Raw genomic sequence first — 24,359 nt, 5'->3', positions numbered from 1 at the left:
ATACATTCATACCATTGGCATTTTGTATTTGAGATAAGACAGAGACAGGATGCGGAGGGCCTGCTTAGGGGGAGCGTAACCCATGTTATGGCTTCCATTTATTAAATAGTTCAGATAGGCTGGAAATGATAGGTTCATGGTGAGAAAATGTACCATATGGTGCCCGTTCACTGATCAAAATTAGATTCAAATCGTCAGGCCCTGCCCTGGAATAAGGGGATTGACGATGATTTGTCAAGTTTCATCTTGCATTTGCATATAATTGTAAGTTTAGGTTTGCTTTTCTAATTGTAAGATAGATAGTTTGCCTCAATTGAAACATTGAGTTGTATAAACTTGACGAATCATACCTCTAAAATAGTAGTAGTTACAGTGCCGCATTATCTAACAACCACTGCCTACAACTAATGTTGGAGGGGTCAGCAGGGCTGATTACGGATCAAAACTAACATAACTCTAACACTGAAATGATCCCGAAACTAACGCTCATTAAATAGTTTTATTTATTTTCCTACTAATCTATCTACACACTTAGTTTTTTCTACCGAGCTCGGCTGTGCAGGTCTCGGCGGGGAGGGGTTTTTGCTAAGATCTCGGCGGGAGTGACATTTGATTGCTGAGTCTCGGATAATGCCTTTTCTAATAATCTCCCTACGTTTCTTTTCTTTATCCCCTTTTTATTTTTCTGCTCTTCTTTCCTCTTCTCTTCTTTTGTTTTGTTTGTTTACATATAACTAATACTAATACCTCCTTGTTTTCTCTCTAATTTGGCTACTATGTCCCACCATCACGATGAGAGATGAGCTACCGTACATGGTACACGCTCATATACACTCCCAAAATAGTATGCCGCAAGTAAGTATATCACAGAGGCAACTAAAGATCCAGAAACGCTGATAACGCTGAAGATAATGAGCTGTGGTGATTTATATAACTATATAGTATTTTTTATTTATACTAACCTAAGCACAACGTGGGGTGACCCAAATCCAAACGATCACTAACCAAAATAATAGACTTATCTTTTTTCAGCAGGTGTAATTTCGTTTAGTTCTGTTTCTCTCTTTTCAGCAAAACAACTACAAAAAAACCTCTATAACTCTTCTTCATTCTTTTAATCTCCTACTATCCCCTATAAATGTATCGGAAACTAGTGGGACTGTCTGTGCAAACAGAAACAGACCTGCTAGTGGAAGAAGGTCGTTATAACTCGTTTAACTCGTACTCGCACTCGCTTAACGGCAGATTGGTTTACAGTGGTCGACCAGGGTGTGTGCTGATAAATTACAAAATTACAATTACATCATTATTTCATACATCAGCTAGAATTGCGTTGATCGATGTTACATTTTTTTTTTGCTGTGCACTACACCAACCAGCAAAGTTCAACAATCCATCGTTGCTTATGCCTTTGTTGTCGTTTGGAACCAGTTTTGCGAGGTAGGCGACGATTGTGCGTATTTCTTGCGTAACTTTTGAAAAGGGCCTATTTATAGCCTGAACAATACGTAAAGAGCAAATTGAAACATTGAACGTCGCGTGAAAGTGGAACTTAATGAAGGCCTAAGTACTTTTTCATAGTTTTTAGTTTTCGGATTTGAGAGATCGTCGGTTACAGTGGCCTCCTTACTGAGCAGGAAAACGCGGTCCCAGGTCCTTACATATCAAAGAGATTTATGGTAAAATCGCTTGTGTATCGTGTATTTTGCGAAACTCGTTGTTGTCGTTAGTTCCGGGTTTGAATGGATACAAAAATTTGAGCAACGGTATTATGTGATATGAGGGGCTCGTTGGCCTTAGAGCAACCGTTTTTGCTTACTGAGCAGAACATCATGAGTCTAATCTCAGGCCCATCCACATTCAAGATTCGTCAATCGTTTTATTTGTTAATATGACTACATGGTAATAACAGCAACTCGGTGATTAAAAAGGTGCTCGTCTGCCTAGTGGCAAACGTTTTTGCTTACTGAGCAGAAGACCGTGGGTTTAGTCCCAAGCTCCTTCGCGTTATATGATCGTTAGGACATCAATTCAGCTTATCGTTTACCAAAACGAACCCTGCTGCAAACCCAACCCTCTTATCCAACATCCCAGTGATTCCTCGTGGAAGTGCAGAGGTGTTCTCGGCTTCCATCAAAGCGAGTGTCATGTCAACACAATCCTTCCCCTTCCTTTCTTGACCTGTGTTCGGGCGCGGCCGGCGCTGGTATTGCCTAATTTAAGATCACCAGTTTTTACACATTGAGGATGATTGCTAGTCCCAAGCATTATCTATTGGTTCTCTGTGTAATTACAGCTGATCTGACAATAACAGTGTAGCAACCGTGGGCGGTCAATCAAGCTCAAGCTCAAGCTCAAGCTGAAGTGGCAATCTCAGCATAACGTTGTTACGTAGCGCACGGGGTTGGACGTTAATGTTGACTTGCCCCAAGATTGCACTGCAATCAATTCTACCTTGTAAAGTGTCCGCAATGAACAGGGCCCTAGAGGTGTCTCTTCTAGTTCGGAGAGGTTCCAGATCAATCAGCTGGCAACGACTTTCATAGCTGGGCAGATGAAATGGGTCTCTCCAAGGCAGCTTCCGCAGAGCGAATCGAAGAAAACGGCGTTGAACGGACTCAACTCTCTCAGCACCATTGACTCAAGACCACAGAACAATATTCCAGAATGGATCGCACCAAGGAACAGTACAGTGACTTCAAACAGTAGATGTCGGAGAAATTCTTTGCTATCCTGAAGATAAATCCCAATGTCCTAGACGCCTTGTCGACAACGTACGAGATGTGCTGCTTGTACGTAAGTTGAGAATCCAGAACACCCAGATCTTTCACATGGTTCACACGGTCGATTACAGTGCCGATAAGTTTGTATTCAAATGTGATTGGTTCTTTCTTCCGAGTAAAAGTGATCACTGAACACTTAGTGGGGTTAACCACCATTCGGTTCAAATTACACCAGCTGGCAAAGGCTTCGAACTGACGCTGAAGGAAGTGACAGTCCTCAATCGAGCGGATTCGTAGGTAGATTTTAAGATCGTCTGCATACGATAGTCGTGGGCCTTCGATGACCAAGTTCACGTCATTGAAGTAGAGTAAGAAAATCAAAGGTCCCAGGTGACTTCCTTGAGGTATTCCTGACGTAGCTAGATAGATATTGCACCGGTTGTCACCAATGGCAACCATCAGTTGCCGATAAGTGAGATATGAACGAAACCATCGCAAGAGGTTGCCGCTGACCCCAAGTCTATGCAACTTGGCAATCGCGATGGCATGGTTTAGCTTATCGAAGGCAGCTGACAAGTCGGTGTATATGACGTCTGTTTGAGTCCTCTCTGCCATGCTTTCCGTAAGATACGATGTCAAACACAGCAGATTTGTGGAAGTAGAACGGCCGGAAGTGAAGCCGTGTTGATCACCACTTAGATACTGCTTACAATGAGAGAGTAGAGGCTCCATGATAACTAACTCGAATAACTTCGAAACTGCACTCAACGACGTAAATCCACGATAATTGTCCACACCCCGTTTGCTGCCCTTTTTGTGGATAGGAAACATATGTGCGAATTTCCAACAAGATGGAAATGTACCACTCGAGATGGACAATCGAAATAGGTGAAGCATGGGCATCAGCAAGCTGGCGATATGCTTTTTCAGGAATATGGATGGAACGCCATCGGGTCCTGGATTGAAGGACGATTTGAGTTGTGATGCGGCAGTGGAAATCATCTCGACGTTGACATCCATCGCACCCAGTGTTTGACCGTACAGTGGAACATTACTAGCTTCAAGGGTAATGTGTTCATCAGTTAATCTCTCATTCGTGAAAACACTGGCGAACTTCTCAGAAAACAAGCTACAGATCTGCTGAGGAGTGGAAGCAACTGCTCCATTCAACACCATTGAAGAAGGTAGGCCGGATTCCTTGCACTGCTCATTTACGTAATTCCAGAATGACTTCGGGTGCGACTTGAGTTTCCTCTGAATCCCTCGTTGATATCGCGAATAGCATCGACGGCTAACTCGCTTGAACTCATAATTGAACCTAACGTAGTGACGTTTCAGCGAAAGCGTACGATACTTAATGAATTTTCTTAATGTGGTAAGGCGTTTTCCCTGGAAGTCATGGAAACATCAGGTGGCGAATGGACATGAACAATCTCAAGTGGATACTCGCCGTAGTGAGTAGGTTGGAAGACCCCCTCTCCACATCCAACCACAGGCCCGGAACGACTATGAAGATCGGAGGCGGCAGATGGCAGGACTGGGTCAGAGAGATTGGGGGCTTCCACAATGCTTTCTACAGCGCGTCCCAGGTTCCAATTAACAGGAGTAGAAGCATTTCCTCGATCGGTGACATCCAGAGTGCTGAAATTCAACTCGGCATCAGGCAGCGAATGTTCAGAATAATATTTGTACTTGCCTTACATAGCAAGTTGGAAGCCCCCGATCCACATCTAAGCTCAGGGCCGGGACGACATTGATGTACACTGGCAGGAATCGGCACGACTGAGTTAGAGGAACCGAGGACTTTCCAAGTGCTTTCTACGGTGCGCCCCGGTTGAAAATACTCATCATTCGTTCCTGCGATGCGTCTATTTGTCCGAAGTGCAGCAGCAACAGGATTCACTTCATCATGGTCCAGGCAGCTAATGATAACCTGGGTGCGGGAAAACTCGTCACGCAACGAAAAGCTCGAATCAAAACAGTACTTGCCTGTGCAAACATGGTGGAAGACTCCCTTTCCACCACCAACCACAGCACCGAGACGGCTGTGATGAACGGAGGCTTCGAGATGCCGGACTGGGTTGGGGCGATTGGGAGCTTCCATCAGGCTTTCTACGGTGCGTCTCGGTTGAATTTCTGGAAGTGTAAGCTGTCACTCCATAGGGGCAGCATTCGTCAATTGGGTGATTTTCAAGCTTCGTGAATCTTCGAACTCACGGAACTGGATACTCTCAGGCCAAGAGTCGCAAGAAAGTGCCAGGTCACGCAGTTCTTTCTTGACGCCAATTTTGAACGATACGAAGTTCAGCGTTGTTGGATCTCTACCTTTGGGTACCAGTTTGGCCACCATTGGTGTTTCACTAGGGTCCAGTGCCAGACAGTTACGAACGAGTGATGCAATATCTTCGTTCGTGGTACTGGGGTGAAACGCCGATAAATATACCCACACCTTATCCGCATTTTGGTTAACTGTTTTAATCGACTTATGGTTAAAGAACAGGTTGAAATGTCGGTGTTAGAACTGAGAAAAAGGCTTCGGCCGGACATACACTAGTTCAACCAACCTGACCGGTGATAGAGCAACACTAAGGTTGAACTGCATGGGCCTGCAAATCCTGTCCAACGTCTGGAAATCGTTGTTTAATCCTTGGTAGCTTCGGTGTCACTAGTCCCAATCGTTGAAAATGGCAATCGTCATGCCAATTAGTAGTGATGATTAATAGTTGGGTCCAATATGCAATGGCGCAATGAGGCCTTATACACAAGGCGGTGGTACCAACCTAGTAGCGGTCGTGATGGCGATCGAAGTATTGACGGTGTTTGATGATGGCGCAGATGCCCTTTGTAGCGATAAAGGACAGTATGAGATGGCGTAGGTCCTTTGAGGAATAATGACGGCCTTCCGTGATGGCGCGAATCCATTCAGGTGGACACAAAGGCACTTCTTCGATGGTATGCAATGGCGGTGTTCGCTTATATCCCAACCAGACTCACCGGTGGCTAGTATCCAGCTCGAAGGACCAAATTATGTTGGGATACCTTCGGTACTCGTCCTTGGGTGACCTTGTCGCATCGCTGGACCAGCCGTTTGCTGTTGGTGGTACTTCGCTGGCATTGGCTGAACAATCCCTGGAATTTCGGATTACACTCTTCGGGGCACAATGCACGTTAACACCAGTTACAATTAATTACACCTTATTCAAACGAAAACTACATATATTTACATACACTATTTCACATCAAACATTTATTTGATTTGATACGTGTGGAGGTTTGCCCGACGTTGACCGTTCGCGAGCTGTGGTAGAAGCTGACTGATTCTCTGTGTTTATCGTCGTTGGTTCTCGGTTCTCTTCCTTGCAGTAGTATGGGTTGAGGCGAAATCATTCCAACCGATGAGTGCCCGCCTTACTCCGACATGGCTCCTCAAGTGATACAGTGCGATCACTCGACCTGACTGCATCCATACGAATCGATCACATCATTCGCAGACAGGTCAGTTATCGGTTCGGGTTTTTTTTCTAGTATTCATTTGATATTTTACAAAATATTTCGATAACTGACTAATAGCAAAACAAGGGTTTACAACAAGCATACCAAAATAAGGCATTTGGGGAAATTGATGTAATGTCGGCCTAAATGCCTCTAATTTTGGGCCCACACATAAATTCCAAAAATATCCATTAGTACTGTCTCAATGACGCGTTCGTCTGGATAAAATTGATAAATAGCAGATTTCTAACGATGGGCCCAATCTTAGATCCATAGGCCAACCTTAGAGCCATTTCCCCTATATCTTATTTTGATATTCATATGTAATCGATTAGTTACCGGTTCTTGCTCGGATATTCAACCACAATGATATTATATTCAGCTATAAAAAGTTGATAGCCGGGTATGAGAACTTGTTTTAAATTAGGTTTAAAACTTTACTCGGCTGGTGTGTCATTGGTTTGGTATTGTAGGAAATGCTACATTTGCTTAATTTCATCTGGTTTGAACTTCAAACTCATCATCAAACGAAACGTAACGTGAGAACAGTAATTCATGCGTGTTTACATTTTTTTTTTAATTTGACATGCTTGCGATCGTGTCAGATCAGACAAATCAATCAACTTCCAATGCATTTATTTATATTTCAAGCGATTAATAGCCCTATTCTGTGAGTCATTTAACTCTCTGCCCTAGGGAGGTGACGTCGTATGAGAGGACTTTCCATTTGTTTATTTGCACGGAGAGTCACCTCACTCGACTCGCATAATAAGCGGAAGTACCAATTATTTTCGTCCATCGAGTAGGATATTACTGAAACAATTCGCTTGATTGGAAAAGCACCATCATCGCAAGCTTCTCCTATGCTCCAACAAATCGAACAATACAAACCAACTGTTAGCATAAAGACATGTTGGGAAACAGTCTATAAATAATTTATCGAATCACTTTCCCACTATTTATACAGTACCTATGTAGGAATTCCAAACTCTCAAACCCAGCAGCTAGTTGCGAGAAGTTTCTTCTTTTTCGTTGCAACTTGTTACTATGAAGCACTGAGAAGCATCCGCAATCCGCCATCATCGCATCATATTTTTTGTTCGGATTATCATGAATAAAAGACGAGATCTATCTATATATATAAGGATGGACGGTAGGGGTGGAGAAGGAAGCGTGCGGATAGGGAGAAAGTCCATTAGTCTCTTCCTTTCCGGGCGCATTCCCGGAACCACTCTTTGTATAGCTTTATTACACTTGCATTGATTCAACAGCGTTTTCCTCGACCCTCGCTGAAGTAGCATCCCCAATATTTGTTGTGTGCACAGAAGTAAGAACGAAACAAACATAACCGATTGAATTGCATCCATTGCGACGGAAATTATCGGGGCGAAATTATTTCAACTCCTTGTGGAAAAAGTCCTTAATGCCTAGCGTATCACAGGTGAATTGGAACAGCTTATCGCACTGGACCGAGTTCTTCCAGAAGCGATGGCAGCTGGCCACGCGGCAGTTGCTCAGGTAGGTACCGCCCTTGCCTTCCAGTTCCGGTGCGATGGCCGCGTACACCACGGTGCGGGATCCCTGTTCGGGGTTCTGTGGTGGGAGAAGGAGAAGGGTGAATTGGTTTTTGAAGGCACATGTCAACCAAATGGGGCATACCTTGAACAGCAACTGTCTGACCCACGGGACGTAGTTGGTGCTGGAGTGCTCGAACAGGTCCGTATTGACGACCCCGGGGTGCAGCGAGTGCGACTGGATTGGGTCGTTATCTTCCTCGAACTGGAGGTTGATGTGCTTGGTGAACAGGATCTGGGCTAGCTTGCTCTGGTTGTACGCTCTTGAGGGGTAGTAATTTTTGCTGCAATCAAACCGAAAAGAAACATGAACGGGGGTTGGGGGTCAGAAATTGCATCGTTAAAATTATCATGGCCTCGATGACAGACCGGTGAGGCGCTCTAGGCTGTTAATTTCGCACATCCCGTGCCTGGCGGTGTTGATGATGAAGCTTGTTCACCGGATACGGTGACAACAGCGATATCGTCGGCATTGCCATCGTTTCCATTTAACGGTGAGCACCGAACGAAACTCACACAACGTCAAACTAATTTGAATTTAAACAAATTTCCTAATGGCGCGTATCGGAGGACACCGTTTAGGAACCGAGTTACTGTACTTACGTCATGTTGATGTCGCTGTAGTTGATTTCGCCGATTTTGTTCACGCATGAGGACACATTTACGATCCGAGCATGGCAGTCCGGGGTTCCGGCGGCTCGGAGCTGCGGCAGAAGGAGGTGCGTGAGCAGGAAGTGGCCGTAGTGGTTGATGGCCATGTGCGATTCGAAGCCTTCCTCGGTGAGTTTGTATGGGACGCACATGACGCCGGCTGTAGGGCGGAACGAATGTAGGAATTTTAATTGAGTTACGGATTACGGTGTGACTGGTAATCTTCCAGGGTGGAAAAGGTTTTGTTGTAAATGTTCTAAAGGGTCAACAGATCGGACGAACAAAACGTCGAACGATTTGTGTCTCATCAAAACACTCCTTCCTTGGAACGATTTGCCGATATTGGCGATGACCTTCTGAACTTTCCATTTCGACTTATTGGCCCCTTAAGTTTCATTCGACGTTTTGTCCATTTGAACTTCTGTTCATTCAGCGATTATTAATCAGATTTACAATTTTTGCTATGGTTTAAAAACACAAATGCAAATGCTGTCAAAAATAGTGATTTTAGCGACCATGTTGTAGGATTACGAAAGGTAGTTTTGATGTCACAGCAAAAGTAAAATGTATAATAAATTGACTTATTAACTCGTTAGGAAAAGTTCGATAGGTTGAAATTCGGAAGCAATTTGAGAGTTCTGTTTGTGAGGTGCTCTGTCGATGTCCATGTAGTACAAGCCAATCCTGGACGGTATGTCTTGGATACAAGCTCGTACTCTTTAGTTAACTCGTTTATCAGTCATTTATGGTCCTGAAAAGGACCGATTGATTGGAAACTTGGCGGCCAGTTTAGAACAATGCTGCAGAAATGTGTCCTCGATGTTCTTGGAGATGATAGCGGTGCGGAAATGAAGTATATATTAGGGAACACACATCAATCATAGAACTACGACGAGCAACTGAATCCGATCAGTGGTTGAGGGCAGCCAATGGCACTGCTAACAGTGACGACCATGTGACTTGAGCAACACAATTACTAGAAGCCGTTAATGTGAACAAGCATCTACCTCCTGAACTACTTGAATAACAATAATGTGACACAGAATGTACGAAATTACACTTTTTGTTACCAGGTGAAACTTTGTCATTGACGAAAAATGAATGAGATTTTGACGAAGGTTTTTTTGAGAATCAAGTCTGTCAGTGACTATGTGACGAACAATTTGTCAATATCGCGCGAAAGTCTGTCACTGACAATGACAAATCGCAGCACTGCTTACCACACGCGGTGATTGAATGAACAGCATTTGTTGAGACTCGATGGAATTCAATTTTGAAATCTGTGCTAGGGAAAGCGCTTTTCGCAGGCAACCCTAATAAACAAATACCATAAACGAACTGTATCCCGGATAGGTAAACTATCCAACAAATGGTTTGGATGATACCCCGAACACGTCGTTACCCAAGTAACATTTTAAGTTTTATGAAATACTAAAAAGCAACTATAAAACAACATTCATAAAACCCTGGTCAAGGCTATTTTGTCATTAATGCATCCACCAAAACCTCATTAAGACTAGAATGTATCTAGTTGGCCCACCCTGGAGAAGGTTCTGAAGGGTGTATTCTCGAAGCTCTTCAAGATTGACTTACTGCAACAGGTTGTATGACGAACGCATTGAGAACCATTTGAAAGCTACAATAAAAGCTATTTAGCAACAATATAAACCCTTTCCGAGCCATTTTTCCTAGCCGCATGCTGAATCCACTAGAATCAAGATAGAAAAGGATTTATGAATCCGATCTTATCAAAATAATTAAAATAGAAACTGATGGTATAAAAATCTTGTTGAATATCCAAATTTATTACAATAGATCTTATTAAGTGGCCTAGTTTTAAGTGCCATATCAAATTGCATGTGAAATGTACGTGAAAACATCGAAAAAATTAAGCCCACCCTCGTAAAACGTCGATTTGAGTAATTATTTAACATTGAAAAAAAAAAATATATTCTTCAGATCGAGCTTGATCGAGATTTTTTTTTATTATTTTCGCATTTAAATGTTTGCTCATTGCTAAATTTACCAAAATATAGTTATATCTAAGGAAATATAGATTGAAAATCGAAGATTGTAAAAACACAAGCAAACTAATTGTAACATGGCGGTGGCATAAAAGTTGATTTTCATGGGTCATTTGTGAAAAAGTTGTTTTGCTTTCAAGAATTCCTTAACAAATCAATAAGGTTTTAAAATGGCTTTTATGAAGAAAACCTGCAGGCTGAATTGTATTTATCTAAAGCCATTTTGCTTGATCCTAACCCGTTCAGATTTATGGCAGCATTTATGGACGCAAAGTTGCCTGCAAAAAGTTAAACGTCAAAGTTTGTTTATCTTTCGATAGTTCCGCTGTGAGATCCAGGGTTCTTCCAGGTGGGTTTCTCCCGATAGATTGGGAGATTGGTTACTCAGACAGTTTGCGATACTGTTTTACAACATTTCGCATTTCGAACAGCTGAAAGCGCAACCGTTCCCGAAAAAGATCCCCTTCTTCCGGATGGTTACAGAAGTGCACCATCCAACGATGCAGGGATGAAAGCTTGAATGAAATTTTCGAAGAGTTGATTCTTTCGCCGAATAAAATCGCTGCTATGGATCGGAAACCAGCTAATCTCCGCTAACTAACAGTTTCAGTGGTTTGCTATCTGTTATCATCTTTTCGCAAGATCTGGAGAAGGCTGGTATGTTTTTTAAACTTTCGAGAATGTGCTATGAATTCGAGGGCCCCGCTCCGTTTGCTCTTCTCCGCCAGATGGTCAGTCGATGATGGTGTGCTGGTTCTTCTAAAGAAGTAAATTTTGCTGAAATCGACTTGAATTTTTCATCCTACTTCGTCTATCCTTCGAGATTTCCTTGTCATAAATTTGGCATTTATTAACTATGAAGAACCATCTTTTAAGCTCAATTTGTAAACAGAGTAACTTTAAAAAGCCTAAAAAGCAACAATAAATGCTTTTTGCTCTAATGCAAAACCTAATGGTTTTATGGTTGCTTTTATAATGATAGAACACATTTATAAAGTATTTTGTTAAGACATTAATAAACAATTGCTAATGACGTTTATGCTTGAATTACAGAACAGTTTTAAGGAGGGTTTGATGACTGTTTTAAATTTATTTAAAAAAAAAGACAGTTTTTGACTTTCTTGCCAGACTATAAAAGGTTTTTAAAACAGCAAAAAGCTGAATTACTAAGCAGGAATGTTTTATACTTTGAAATGCTATATTTAAACTAAATGGATTGTTCATTGCCATTATAAAACCATCATAAATCAGAGTGGATGCTAAATGGTTACGGAATTGTTACTTGGGTAAGCTCTCTTTTATGGTTATTTTTATTAGGGAATCGGTGACCATTTTATGATCATATCAACACTTGCACATTTGTGCAATTTTCAATAGTGACATTTTGATAAATGATAAATCCTTAATTTTAACAGATTCGTAGAAAAATTTCCTATCGATTTGCGTATTCAGAATTAAAATCCATCATCTCTGGATCAAAATCAGACCACTTTCATGCAGCGACCGACTTTGGATTCTGAAATTGCACTGTCAATGTTGCCTTAACAATGTATGATATGTTAGATTTTAACATATGGGAACTGACAAATGTCCAAAACATAATCTTTAACAAATTTATGGTGGTCCTGAAAAGGTCTGTTTTGTCGTGATGGTTAAGTAATGCTGAGTTATTAGCATTGGCGTAGCTTTTGAGGGTGCCAGGGGGGCCAGGCCCCCTCCAGAATTATCTAGGCCCCCTCCAGAATTTTTCGAGTTTTGTTTTGACTCACCGGTATTTTGTCAAGCTTGTTAAGTTCGATGGTATTATTTAACAGTGATTAATAAAATTGGACCACCAACAAAGATTTTTTTTTAAAGTCCCTTATGATGATTACTTTCGTTATGTTCTGGACTAGAAGAAATTTTTTTGAGAAATTATATTATATCAAATCGATGGCATAATAAGACGTCTTCAGGTTCTACAAATTGGCCATACGCTCAGAGATTTTTCTTTAACCTGTGAGAACTTCGTAAAACTTCAAATAGAAGTTCAGGGAAGATCGTAGAAATTAAGTTAACTCGGTAGGAATTCTGGGAACTTCATAGACCTTGAGAAAAAAAATCGTAGAAAAAAGGAACTTGGAAAAGTTCTGAAAACAGCGTAGAAGTAGAGAATTCAATTAATTTTGATGAGCTTCGTAGAAGTTTAAGGAACATTATTTTATTTTAGGGAAGCTTATTATTGATTGGGAACCTCTACATAATTTCAGGTTTTTTAAGCATCATGAACTTAGAATAGTTATGGAATTACAGTACAAATTCAAGAAACGAAGAAGTGCAGCAAACTTTGTAGAAGTTTTTCGAATTTCGTTGAATTTTGAGGAGCTGCGTAAAACTGCATATACGTAATTTTGAAAAAGTTAAAGAAATGTTGTAAAAGAACTTAAAAATAGTTCAATAAACTTCTAAGAGCTTAAGGGATCTTCGCTTCAGTTAAGGGAACTTCGTTGCAGTTTGTCAGAGATCTTACTCCAAAAAAGCTCCATGAACTTCTTGGAGGTTTTGCGAACTTCGCTATATTTCATGGAATTTTCTAGGTGTACAATAATATTTGTAGATGTCTTAGGCGTCTTTCCAGAAGTGCAAAGATGTTCAGAGATTATTGTGAAGATTTTTTGAAACTTTTGATTAGGTCAAACATATTACAATTATTAAAATTCTTATTTGATTTTAATATGGATGAACTAGAATTTTTATGAAATGCCTGTCTAGGAAAGATCTTGCAATTTTACCTTAGTCTTATAGTTAGGACAATTGATCAAAATTCGTTGACTTTTATTTACATTTGTATTCGAAGAATTTATGTTTCCAATCTGTATCAGATATATCCTTTTTTATTAGTCACAAAATCTTGAAAACGTATGGGTTTTGGATCATATAACTATTTTTATTTTAACATTCACAGTGTTAAGAATTGTGCATCTGCAGATTATGCATGTACGTAATTGATGGATTTGTTTGTTATTTCGACACTTTTGGACAATGTTTGACATATCATTTTCTTGTTGAAAATCAACAGTCAGAAGCATTGCTATCGATGCGTAGAAATAATTCTGATTTGGTGGTAAAATTATTAAAATTGGCATGAGTGATTAACGATCAAAATCTTTCATAATTTCGTTACATGTTCCATTTTCAATTTTCACAAAGTGTACCCCCATATAGAAATCACAGACGTAGTCCTACGTCGAAAAATTGTGGATCTTGAACATTTTCCTACGTCCTAAATGTATTAAATTTATTCTGCGTGCACTTCACCTTGACACAGCCAGAAATTTTATAAAATTATAAAATTCAAACTCCTAGAATTTTTATTTTGGTTCCTATGCCTGAGGTTTGACCGATGGTGAAATATTCAAAATCTCAAAAAAGCTAGTTACAAAATTCATGAAATTACCTAACTCTGAGAATTTTCTTAAGTTTTAGATGCTTACATTTACAAGATCCGAACTGTGATTCGATTACAAAAATCATGAACAAACGATCATTGCTTGTTCAAAATTAGTTAGCGTTTAAGGCTCTCCCAGTCGAGATCCCAATCGTTGTTATGGAATAAATATAATCAAATTTATTGTTTCACCATTAAAATAATAGCAAGTCTCAATGTCTTATTATTGATCACAGAAAAAAAAAAAATGTACGCAAAATAAGTTACCTTGACGCAATAAGAGTGAGTTTTAATTTAACCGTAGATTTGCAAAATTAAAAAAGTGCAGCAGGCCCCCTCCAGATAAATTTTCTAGCTACGCCAATGGCTATTAGGGTGTTCAACACGGATGAGGCTGGCGAGCTGTATGTTGTTTGGAGCAAGGGTGACGCGCTTGGCCATAGATGACCCACAGCGACTCACGAAGAAACTGATTTCGATCCATAGCGGTGCGGCTGTGGGCTCTGCAGCTCGCTGCTTGCAGGCTGCCTTTCATTGTGTACTGGAGAACACAGTTCAAAGCCACACGCCGAAAGCACTGCTCCTGCTGACACCGACGACCGGACACAACCACACACGGTGATTGAGATAGGATCGAATCCGATTTTTAAATCTGTGTTAGGGAATGCGCTGTTTGCAGGCAATCGGTGATAATTTTGATCACTATTGCAATAGTTGGAAATTTTTTGTATTTTTCAATAGTGACCTATTGAAAATTAATAATGTATTCATTTTAACAGATTGGTAGATAAATTTCCAATCGTTTGGCTTGTTTAGAATGAAAATCCATCTGCTATGGACAGACTTATATGTGGTCAAAACCTGACCTCTTTTCGTAATGCGGTCGATTTTAGTTTTTTTTTTAAATTGCACCCCCAATATGTTGCCGAAAGACGTAATCGTACGTCAAAAGTGACCTAAGCGAAGAATTGTTGTTGTTTAAGACTTATTCAATTAGTATTTCATAAACTCTACAACAAACTCAGGGAAATACAATACCTCCAAAAGTTTAAAGGTTATTAGTTGTCACATACCTCTACTTTTACTTATTTCCTAAACTATTCCTCTCCTTGTTAATCTGCTTAATGCTATTGGTCTGCTTGCGTTTTCTAATCAAAGTTCAAGGCTAATAAGAAGATTGGTTGTCTTTGGGTGTCTTTATTAAGAAGGTTTTCTGCCAGACGCTGGTTCATCTCCGGGAAAAATAAGAAGATTGATTCTACAACTTTAAAGTTTAGTTGCCTCCCTAAGCGGACCCCCCGCATGCTAATTCTTTTGTTAATCTACTTAATGTCATTAGACTTTCTGAAGTTTCTTATTTAAGTTCATTTGATGATTATGATATCTCATTAGTCTAATTTAAGAAATTATTAAAAGCTCTAATTCACCTAATCAATCATTACACAGGCTTTATTGAATACCTGCACTTGTGCTTGTAATCTAAAATTAAACGTGTTTCAAGTACTTTTGATTTTGACCTGTACCTATTTATTATATCTTAGTTCGACCCAGGTTATACCTTCATGTGACGAAAATGCTTAACTTTGATGTTAGTTTCCTAGCTGTTTTTTTTTTCAAATTATATAGGGTATGTGCTCTAACTATGCTCACACGCTTTCACTATGTCGCACCACAAAATATACGTATGGGTATGTCACAATAGAAGCACGCCACAGTGGAAATCCCGAGCCATAGTTCAAACACTTATCCCAAATCAAAATGAAGCACATATAAGATTAGTTACAATACCATGTACAAAAATGAAGTTTAACATTGTTTCCATTGTTTCAATGAAAACAACAATGAAAGCTTGTCACGCAAATAGAAGGAGCACCGTTGGGCACTTTCTGAAATATTTCAATAGTATAATTCCCTTGCAAACCCAAATAAATCTATCTGCGTAAAAATAAATAAAATAAGAGTGATTGGCGGCAAAACCCGCCATTATCACACCCAACGTCAGTTCCTATACGTAAGCGTACTACGACGCGGCTCTCAATCAAAGGAGTAACAAGTGTGATACTATCACTGCTAGACTAGATCTTTGGTTCGCTCATGCAGTGTTTTATCAGAGAGGGGAAGCTTACTAATCCCCATTGCCTGCCCATGACGCCATTCTATCGCGGCATGAGCCAGCAACGCCGACCATAAACCTACCGTCTCCAACACCCCACTATAAAGCATGAAATTAAGCCAAGAGGAGGGTCTTTCACAGTTTAAAAGGCTTATGATATTTAATTATAATTTCTAAGGACCTCATTTCAAAGGAGTTCTGGGAAAATAATCTTTAAGAAAAAACATGCTTTAAAGGTAGTTTTCATGAATTTTAGATTTCATGTGAAGTCTGAAATAGTTTTGAGTATAATTTCAAGAAAACCCTGAATTGAATTTAAAGTTATTTTTAAAGAAATCCCACGGGAATTTCTGAGAAGCAGAACTTCAGCGATTTTTAGTGAATCCACCTATGCATCGCCAATCATAGCAACCCTGTTTATACAGAAAACAAAATGACAGCGTTATCAGTTGATATGCAGCTGCCATGGCGAAAACAGTCAAGCAACTACGTTCGAAGGTTTGTTCGTACTGCCAGCTCCACCCCGGAGCGAAGAAGTTTGACATCGTGAGGATATAGCTGATCCGGCATTTACAATATCCTCTCTCTTCTGGAGAAAGGCGAGAGCGTCAAACGGAAGCCTGGTTCTTGCCGCCCGACGGTGCTACGCGACCGTAAAGTGCAGCTGAAGCTGAAGAGGAAAACCGAGGGCAAGGTGGCCTCATCGTTCCACGCCTTGGGTCGTGAGGTCGGAGCAACCGGCCAAACCAGGAAGATGTACCTGGATAAGATGGACATTGTTATAAGGAAGCGTCAGTCGAGGCCGGCCTTGTTTGAGCAGCAGGTAATCGCCCAGAAGGAGAAAAATTTTATGCGAACCTCAAACGGAGGATCTATTTCAATAATTTCGTGGCCAAAATGGAGGAGCAGCTGATTGCCAAGGCCACGAGAGAGCCAAAGAACATGCCAACATTGACCTTTTCATCGGCTATGGCTAAGGTTCCGGACAACTGCCGTGAGCCGCCCGGGTAGGGCGTTGAATTTGTTTGTAATAGGTTTAATAAACGTAGGATTTACGGAAAATTTGTTTCATTGAATTACCTTTTGCAAACGTTAGCTTTAAAACTTCAAAACAAGAAAAACTTTACCACAAAGGCAAGACTTGATTATTTAAACAAGGCTGACAGGGCTTTGAAATTGGAATTTAATGAAACAACTTTTGAAATGAGGGTCAAAGTTTTACCGAACGTTGAGGTGCTGAAAGTTCAGTAAACAATTACCGAAATCGGTAATAGCTTGGGGCAAGTCAGCTTTTGATCATGAGTAAAATTTGATTTTATTTTGAGGAAATCTGAGTAACTGTGGAGGAGCAGGAAAAGCTGCTCGTCCGCTGCTGTTGCTGATAATGCTTATATTTTTTAAGATTCTTATTCCACTTCTGTACGGATATTGGCATCCTTTAAATAGTAAAAAATGTCCACTAATCTGACGAAAATTATAAATTTCCACTGGGAAAGACTTACAGCACACCAAAACTGGTCAGAAGTGTTGTTTTCAAACCAGAATGGTTATACATATAGCCGATTAGCCTAGAATTGAATTTTTAATTGCCGCGGTAAGAACATACGGTTCTATTGAAGGATCAAAGCTTTATGTAACGATTCTTCATAAAATGGAACCGCAGTTTCTGCAGCCATGTTGAATGGATATTTTTTGACAAAAAAATGAATTGCATGATTTGCAAATCAGATTATACAATAGTAATGAATATGGCAGTTTAAGCTATTTTAGACTTATAGACGGGCTTTTATTGAAACATTATTACGCATGGTTGGTGAAATCGAAAATATTTTTTTGACGTCGGACTACGTCTGTGATTTCTATATGGGGATATACTTTATGAATACCGAGAAAGGAACATGTAACGAAATTATGAAAGATTTTGAACGTTAATAACTCAGCTGCCCCTGGACCAATTTCAATAATTTTAACACCAATTGAGCAAAAATATTTCTACGCATCGACACCACTGTTGATGTTTAACAAGAAGCTATTGAAAAAGTGGTAAATGTCAAGCATTGTCCAAAAGCGTAGAAAGAACTAACAAATCCACCAATTACGTACATGCATATGCTGCTCCCCCTATGGGGCCTCCCTTAGATCAGTCGGTAAAAGCGCAGCTACAAAGCAAGACCATGCTGGAGGTGGCTGGGTTCGATTCCTGGTCCGGTCTAGGAATTTTTCGGATTGGAAAATTTCTCGACTTCCCTGGGCATAGAGTATGATTGTACTTGCCACACAAACATACTAATCCAAAAATGGTACAGGCATCGAAAGCTCTCAATTAATAACTGTGGAAGTGTATCTAGAACACTAAGTTGAGAACACTCAATAAGCTAATATGCGGTATGCAATAAGCTTGAAATGCGAAGAAGAAGAAGAAGAAGAAGAATATGCTGCTTCTCCAACACAGGCATCAGAAAATCTTTTCTAATGAAACATGTTGAGGCAGCATCGCTGCTTCCCCAACACTGCCATTAGAGAGTCGTTAGTAGACGAAACAAGTCGAAGTGTGATTCGCCTCGGATCTTTGGGCGTGTGCAAATAGGGAGGATGCAATTGCGTAACATTTTGCACACTCATCGCTATATTCAGAACCACACGCCCCAACGATCACACAAAATGCTCTCTAGAGTTGTAATCTTGTAACCAAACTTGGAAGCAGGGGTATAAGTGATTTTGATCGATTCTCTTCAACGACTTTCTGTTTTGTTAGTAACTCGACGGCTAACACATGCGTTGTACGTTTGTTGTTCTGGATGATAGAAGAGCATAGCAGAAATAGTGTGAAATAGGTTAGTGAAGCGATGGTCATCAAAAGAGGAAATCGATGAAGAGAGTTGACTTTCACCTCTCTGCTTCTAAGCCTCTTAATTCAGTCGCCGTCATAGCAATGAAAACTAGCATCGCACCGCTTGTGGTTCTTGGGATACACTTGCTGGTTGCAATTCGACATTTTGAAAGAACCACCAAAAAACATGAAATGACACTATTTTCTTTGGATGCCTAAAAATCCAATTATTCGATTAACGATTAATCGGTATAGATTTTTCCAGCTATTCAACAAAATATTTATTGAATTTTCAATTATTCGAGCACGTAACCGACATCCCTTCTTATTTCTACTCGTTTGATTTAGTGCAGTAGAGAAAATAAGTAAAAGTACTAATTTATCTGAACAGGCATAGAGAAGAACCGTGAAACAGGATCATAAATTCGCCGAAAAAAGTGTTAAGAGTCTTTCTGCTAAAGGCTGAGATTCACCAACTTGTTGAGAGAAAGAGTTTAACGAGAAAAACTTAAAGGGGGAGGAGCTTTACATTGATATTCTACTAGAAAGGCACAGCAGATGAAGTGTATGTTAAAATACCCAAAATGGGTGGGGCATGATTTTCTAGCTTTCCAAAAATGATTATTTTTTCATGTCCGATTGACAAGCGACAAAATCGCAAAACGCGGAGGAACTTCAGCTTTAGCTAACAGAAGCTCCTCCTATTTGGTGGTATCGGTAGCATCTAGTGTGTCGTTCGATGTCCAGTGCCGTATTATTTATTGAATCGCATTCGGGTACTTGGTAACAAACTGTTTGTTACCTTCAGCGTGCCGCTCATTTCTGCCCACCTGCCACATCTGAACTGGTTGAATCGCTGATTGAATTTACTCAAACGGACCTTTTTAGGTTCACCAATTTATTTTCAAGGGATAGGTTGATAGGACAGAACTACTCAAAGTTGGTTCAATGGACCGAGTAGCTCGATTTACTTCAAAATATGATCGATGGTTCAGAAATTCGAAGCTAGAAACCACCTGTTTATAATCACAATACTTACTGAAATTGTCTGCAAATGTGACTGCAAAAGGACAAATATTTTCTACGGTGACTACAAGAAAAGCAGCAGTGTTGCAGAGGATGTTGATCGCCATGGACTGCTCAGATGTAGGAAGGTTATTCCTACACATCTTCATACATTTAGATACATGAAGGAACTGCAGAATCAATCGAAGAATAAGAACCGTAAAAGAACAGTTCCAATAAACCAGTGTACGACACCAAACCTACTTTTCCCCGCACCGACTGTTCACCATATAAACTATGACATTTCTGCTGGGTTTATTTTGCTCTTGTTTATTACTGATCATCTCTTTCACTCACGTGAAGAATGACGAATAAAAGTACAAGCAAAAGTGAGGATAGCTTTCGCGTGCAGTGGTCTAGGTTCCAATTGAAAGTGATCATGGCTCGCCGATGTGGAACGGCGAGTTGACGTTAACCATTTTCATTTCAGCCTGCTGCAGTTAACAAATAACATTTATTATTTAAGACCACATAGTTCTACGCCACCATTGCGTACAACCCCATAGGGCTGTCCCTTGTAGTTTTTTGTCACCTGCGATTTTTATATTACCATCAAAGTAAACTACTGGATGCAATGCACTTTTATAATGGTTGGCACGAAGCACTGGCAATGCAACTAGTTTCAAATAAGGTTTTAGGATGTTTTCCATGCAGACAGCTATAAAGTCATTTTGAAGCTTAAAATGCTACTTGGGCAGTAGATATGCGCAGAACAAATGACCATAAAAAAAAAATATTAATTTTTGCTCAGAAGTCAAATCGATTTACGGTCTTCAACGAAGTTGTTCTGCACAGTTTTTTTTTTCTATCTTAGTCCTCAGTTTGTAAAAATTGAGCAATTTTAGAATTTTTAACAAGCAGTTGAACCGTTTCGGACCGTTTCCCATACATTTTCGGATAAACATAATAAAGCTTTCTCGTAAATCCAGATCGAAACCAAATTCGTTCAAATTTGGCACAGTAGTTGGGGACCTCAATACGAATCGAAAGAGCTGTGGTTGGCCCACACTATTAGCCATACAAACTTTTTGGTCATCTGGGATTTAACCAACACGCGTGAATGAATGATCCACAATTGTATTTAATTTGTTGCTGATCATTACTACAGTGCCAACATTTTAAAGGGGCGCAATTGCTTTTGTAAACAATGGCTTTAGCCGTCGATTTCTCGCAAATAAAAGTCCACCTCTCCAAATTACTAATGCTCGCTGGGACTGGAAAAATTCCTCTATCTGCTGGTCTCATTCATTTTCATGAGTGAGCTTTCATTCGCGAGAAAACGACGACTAAAGTCATTGTTTACAAATGCAATTACGCCCCTTTGAAATGTTGGCACTGATTTGTGGGGTTACTGGATAGCAATATGTGTATGGACTTGTTCTTGGTTGCTTGGACTAAAGTTCTTCTATCAACGGGTTGAATTCATCTGATGACTGCCACACTGCAAACATTCATTGTATGTCATCAGTTGTTACCAAATCTGTCAGCTTTCCAAACAATCCTCTCGGTCTCCATAGCTACACATTCATCCTCGGTGGGCAAAACATTTCAAAATTCATCAAAATCCTCACATGCACACACACACACACACTCTCGCACCAATATTTGCATTCACCTTTTGTTCCGATAAAGCCCTCCCTCATTTCCCCATCATGCAGTGGAAATTCCATACGTACCGTTGTTGATAAGAATGTGGATTTTATCAAACTTGGGCTGAATTTTGCCGGCAAACGTCCGAACCGATTTCATGCTGCCGATGTCGAGCTGTTCAAAGTGCAGCTTCGCTCCGGCCGCCAGCTTTCCATGCTCCAGGTACTTTTCGACCGCTTTTTTCGACTCCACCGGATTGCGGACACCTGTTGTTGTTTTTGGACGTTTTGTTGTTGTTCGTGTTTTCGAGGTGCGAGGGTGGATCGAAAACAATCCGTTTCCAAACCGACCAACGACATTAATCGATGATGCGATGATGGTGAAACGAGGGGAAGAGAAAAAAAAAGAATCGAGGATAAAAGAGAGCTTTCAGATTGTTGTTTTTCAATTTCTGCCGGGCACGTGCATATTTTCGTTCATTGTTTGACGGAATGCCACCCACCGTACGTACTATGGTTACACATTCCACCGGGGCGAGGACCAGATGTGGGATCCGGTGCCTCGAGGAAACTCACCTAATATCACTTCGATGTCACACTCGACGAGCTTTTTCACGATCCGCAAACCGATGCCGCGATTTCCACCGGTGATGAGGGCAATTTTCCCGGGCTGTTTGTAGAGAGCTGTGAAGAACATGGGAAAAAAAGGGAACGTTAGAAATGGATTTTTTTTTTCCATTGAACAGCGGAGGAATGCGGAATCTAAATGGAATTTTTTAGCCTCTTTCGAAAGGGGGGATATTCGCTTTCCGGTGAAAATCGGTTTTTTTGATCCGTTGAAAGGTTGGTATTTTTGGGGGTTGAACGTGGCTTAACTCATAAACAATACGAAGTATGATTCAGATTTCATGAGTGGGCATTGCGTCGGTAGAGTGTCCACCAGGGTGCTTCATTCTGTAAAAAGTATTAGGAATCATTAGGGCCACCCTCCAGTTTGATACATAGCCCCAAGATATGAATCTGTGCCAAAAATGGTAAAGATTGATGATGGTTTAAAGGTCGGTTGAATGGTTTGAAATTGGTATGGGGATCATGGTGGATAAATCTTATCATGGACCTCATGGTCCTACTCCCAAGCTCCTTCCTGATGCTGTTGAACAACTCAAAATTGTTAGTGGGATGAAAGATGTACCGCATGCCATAATCCCTCCCCATGGACATGGATATTGACGGTACTGAAGCAAAGGGTTTCTTTATATTTGCAACGATGATGATTTCCTATTGTGACACATATCACCTTCTTAATGCTTCAGCAAGCCTCAAACGATTAACTCTTGGTTGTTAATAGAACTTCCTTGATGAAATCGATTGCTTCATGCAGGCTGAGCAATTCTGATTGTAGTATCAGATTTGTTCTGTATACAGAGGAACTGGAAGGGCTTATTAGAATCTTCTCACCAATAAAGTTATCATCTTCTAGTAAATTTTGCATATAATTTTATTATTATTTTATTTTATTTAAGCATATTATTTTTGTTACAGTCAATTAGCATTAGCATACGATACAAGAGATTTAATATTACTTGCTCGTTTTTGCGTAACATAATCAATAGTTATATTACTTGTAATAACCTTTGAAAGTTTTTTTCAAGTTTTTTTTTGTGATCTGAAAACTTTTCCCAGTTTGGTTAGAAGTTTCGAAGCTAACGCATGTCCACAAGACTGATGCAAAATTTGACTTTTTCGCTCCACAGTGCTTAAATGGTTTTAAATCGGGTCCTGATTAGCCTCCCAAAGTTACAACTCATTTGGTTAGAAACAGACTTCGCACAAGCCATTTGAAGTTTACATGTAAATTACTATGGGAAATCTCAACTATTTGTACATTGCCTTCTAGTCTTTTTCCATATTGAGCTGCGAAACAGTTCGATAGCCATTCTCATATAAAATGTTTTCAGCTACAACTTTGCTCAAGATCGTTTCTATGTAAAACGAGACAGGAAAAAGTTATTAATTATTTAAGAGATTGGTAAACTTATGACATGATCAAGCAGCTGCTCTGTAGGCAACACTGTATTTTGCAGTGTGACATAGTAGCCATGATTTTTGTGTCCTATTCAACGCCCCAGAAACACCAATGTTGCCTGCTGAGCATGATCATAAGACATCAGCGCATTGAACCATTGATAACATTCGATCCTTGCATTTAATCAAAAAGTAGTCTTCAGCAAAGTTGTAGCTGGAAAAATTTCCTATAAGTACAGTTGAAAGTTTCTGAAGCAAACCGATGTGGTGCATTATAAGACAGACATGAACAAAAACCTTGGTTTTACCATAGTAATTGCCATACAAACTTCAAATGGTTTGTGCCATCTCAGTTTCTAACCAAATTGGTTCAAATTTTGAGACGTTAGTCAGGATCCTATTTGGAATCGTTTAAGTATTGTGGAGTGAAAATTTCAAATTTTGCATCACTCTAATGTCCACAGGACTAATAGAAAAAATGTATCATGAAGAATGGTTGCATGCAGGGTTGCTTCCACTCACTTGCTAGGGATGTAATGGGGATTTGTGTTGTTGGATGCGGGAGGAGGTTGGAGGGCGGATGTTTGACATTCGCTTTCAGAATGTCGCAGTCAGCGGTTTTATGATTCGTGAGCGATCGCGATTCGTAGAATCGTTGATTGTGGCTGCGAGTGGATTTGACGGGTTTTGTGTGTCGGACGCTTGCCTTTTGGCCTCTTCTTGTGTCTAACATGTGCAGAGTATCATTATAGCGTCTAATGGTTTTGAGATTCCTGGTTGCGTGAAATACATTTGTGAGAATATCTTTTTGAGTTTTTAGTAGTCACGTTTGGTTTGTAGTTTATA

The 24,359-nt window shown here is 40.2% G+C and overlaps 1 protein-coding gene across 1 annotated transcript in view; it reads right to left on the bottom strand.

Moving 5' to 3' along the window:
- Nucleotides 1-7,348: 7,348 nt before the first annotated feature.
- Nucleotides 7,349-24,359, bottom strand: part of LOC135705789 (dehydrogenase/reductase SDR family member on chromosome X) — a 57,359-nt gene continuing 40,348 nt past the window's right edge. Inside the window, exons 2-6 of the mRNA XM_065227645.1 lie at nucleotides 22,065-22,172; nucleotides 21,576-21,755; nucleotides 8,393-8,600; nucleotides 7,875-8,073; nucleotides 7,349-7,808 (exon numbers count right to left, since the gene is read on the bottom strand). Of these exons, the coding sequence (XP_065083717.1) occupies nucleotides 7,608-7,808; nucleotides 7,875-8,073; nucleotides 8,393-8,600; nucleotides 21,576-21,755; nucleotides 22,065-22,172 (896 nt within the window). The 3' untranslated portion in view covers nucleotides 7,349-7,607. The remainder of the gene's footprint in view (nucleotides 7,809-7,874; nucleotides 8,074-8,392; nucleotides 8,601-21,575; nucleotides 21,756-22,064; nucleotides 22,173-24,359) is intronic.

Source organism: Ochlerotatus camptorhynchus, unplaced genomic scaffold (genome assembly GCF_037179485.1).
Source record: "Ochlerotatus camptorhynchus isolate MF236.1 unplaced genomic scaffold, CSIRO-AGI_Acam_v1.1 ptg000022l, whole genome shotgun sequence".
NCBI lineage: Eukaryota > Metazoa > Arthropoda > Insecta > Diptera > Culicidae > Ochlerotatus > Ochlerotatus camptorhynchus.
This window is presented reverse-complemented; position numbering and strand designations above follow the sequence as displayed.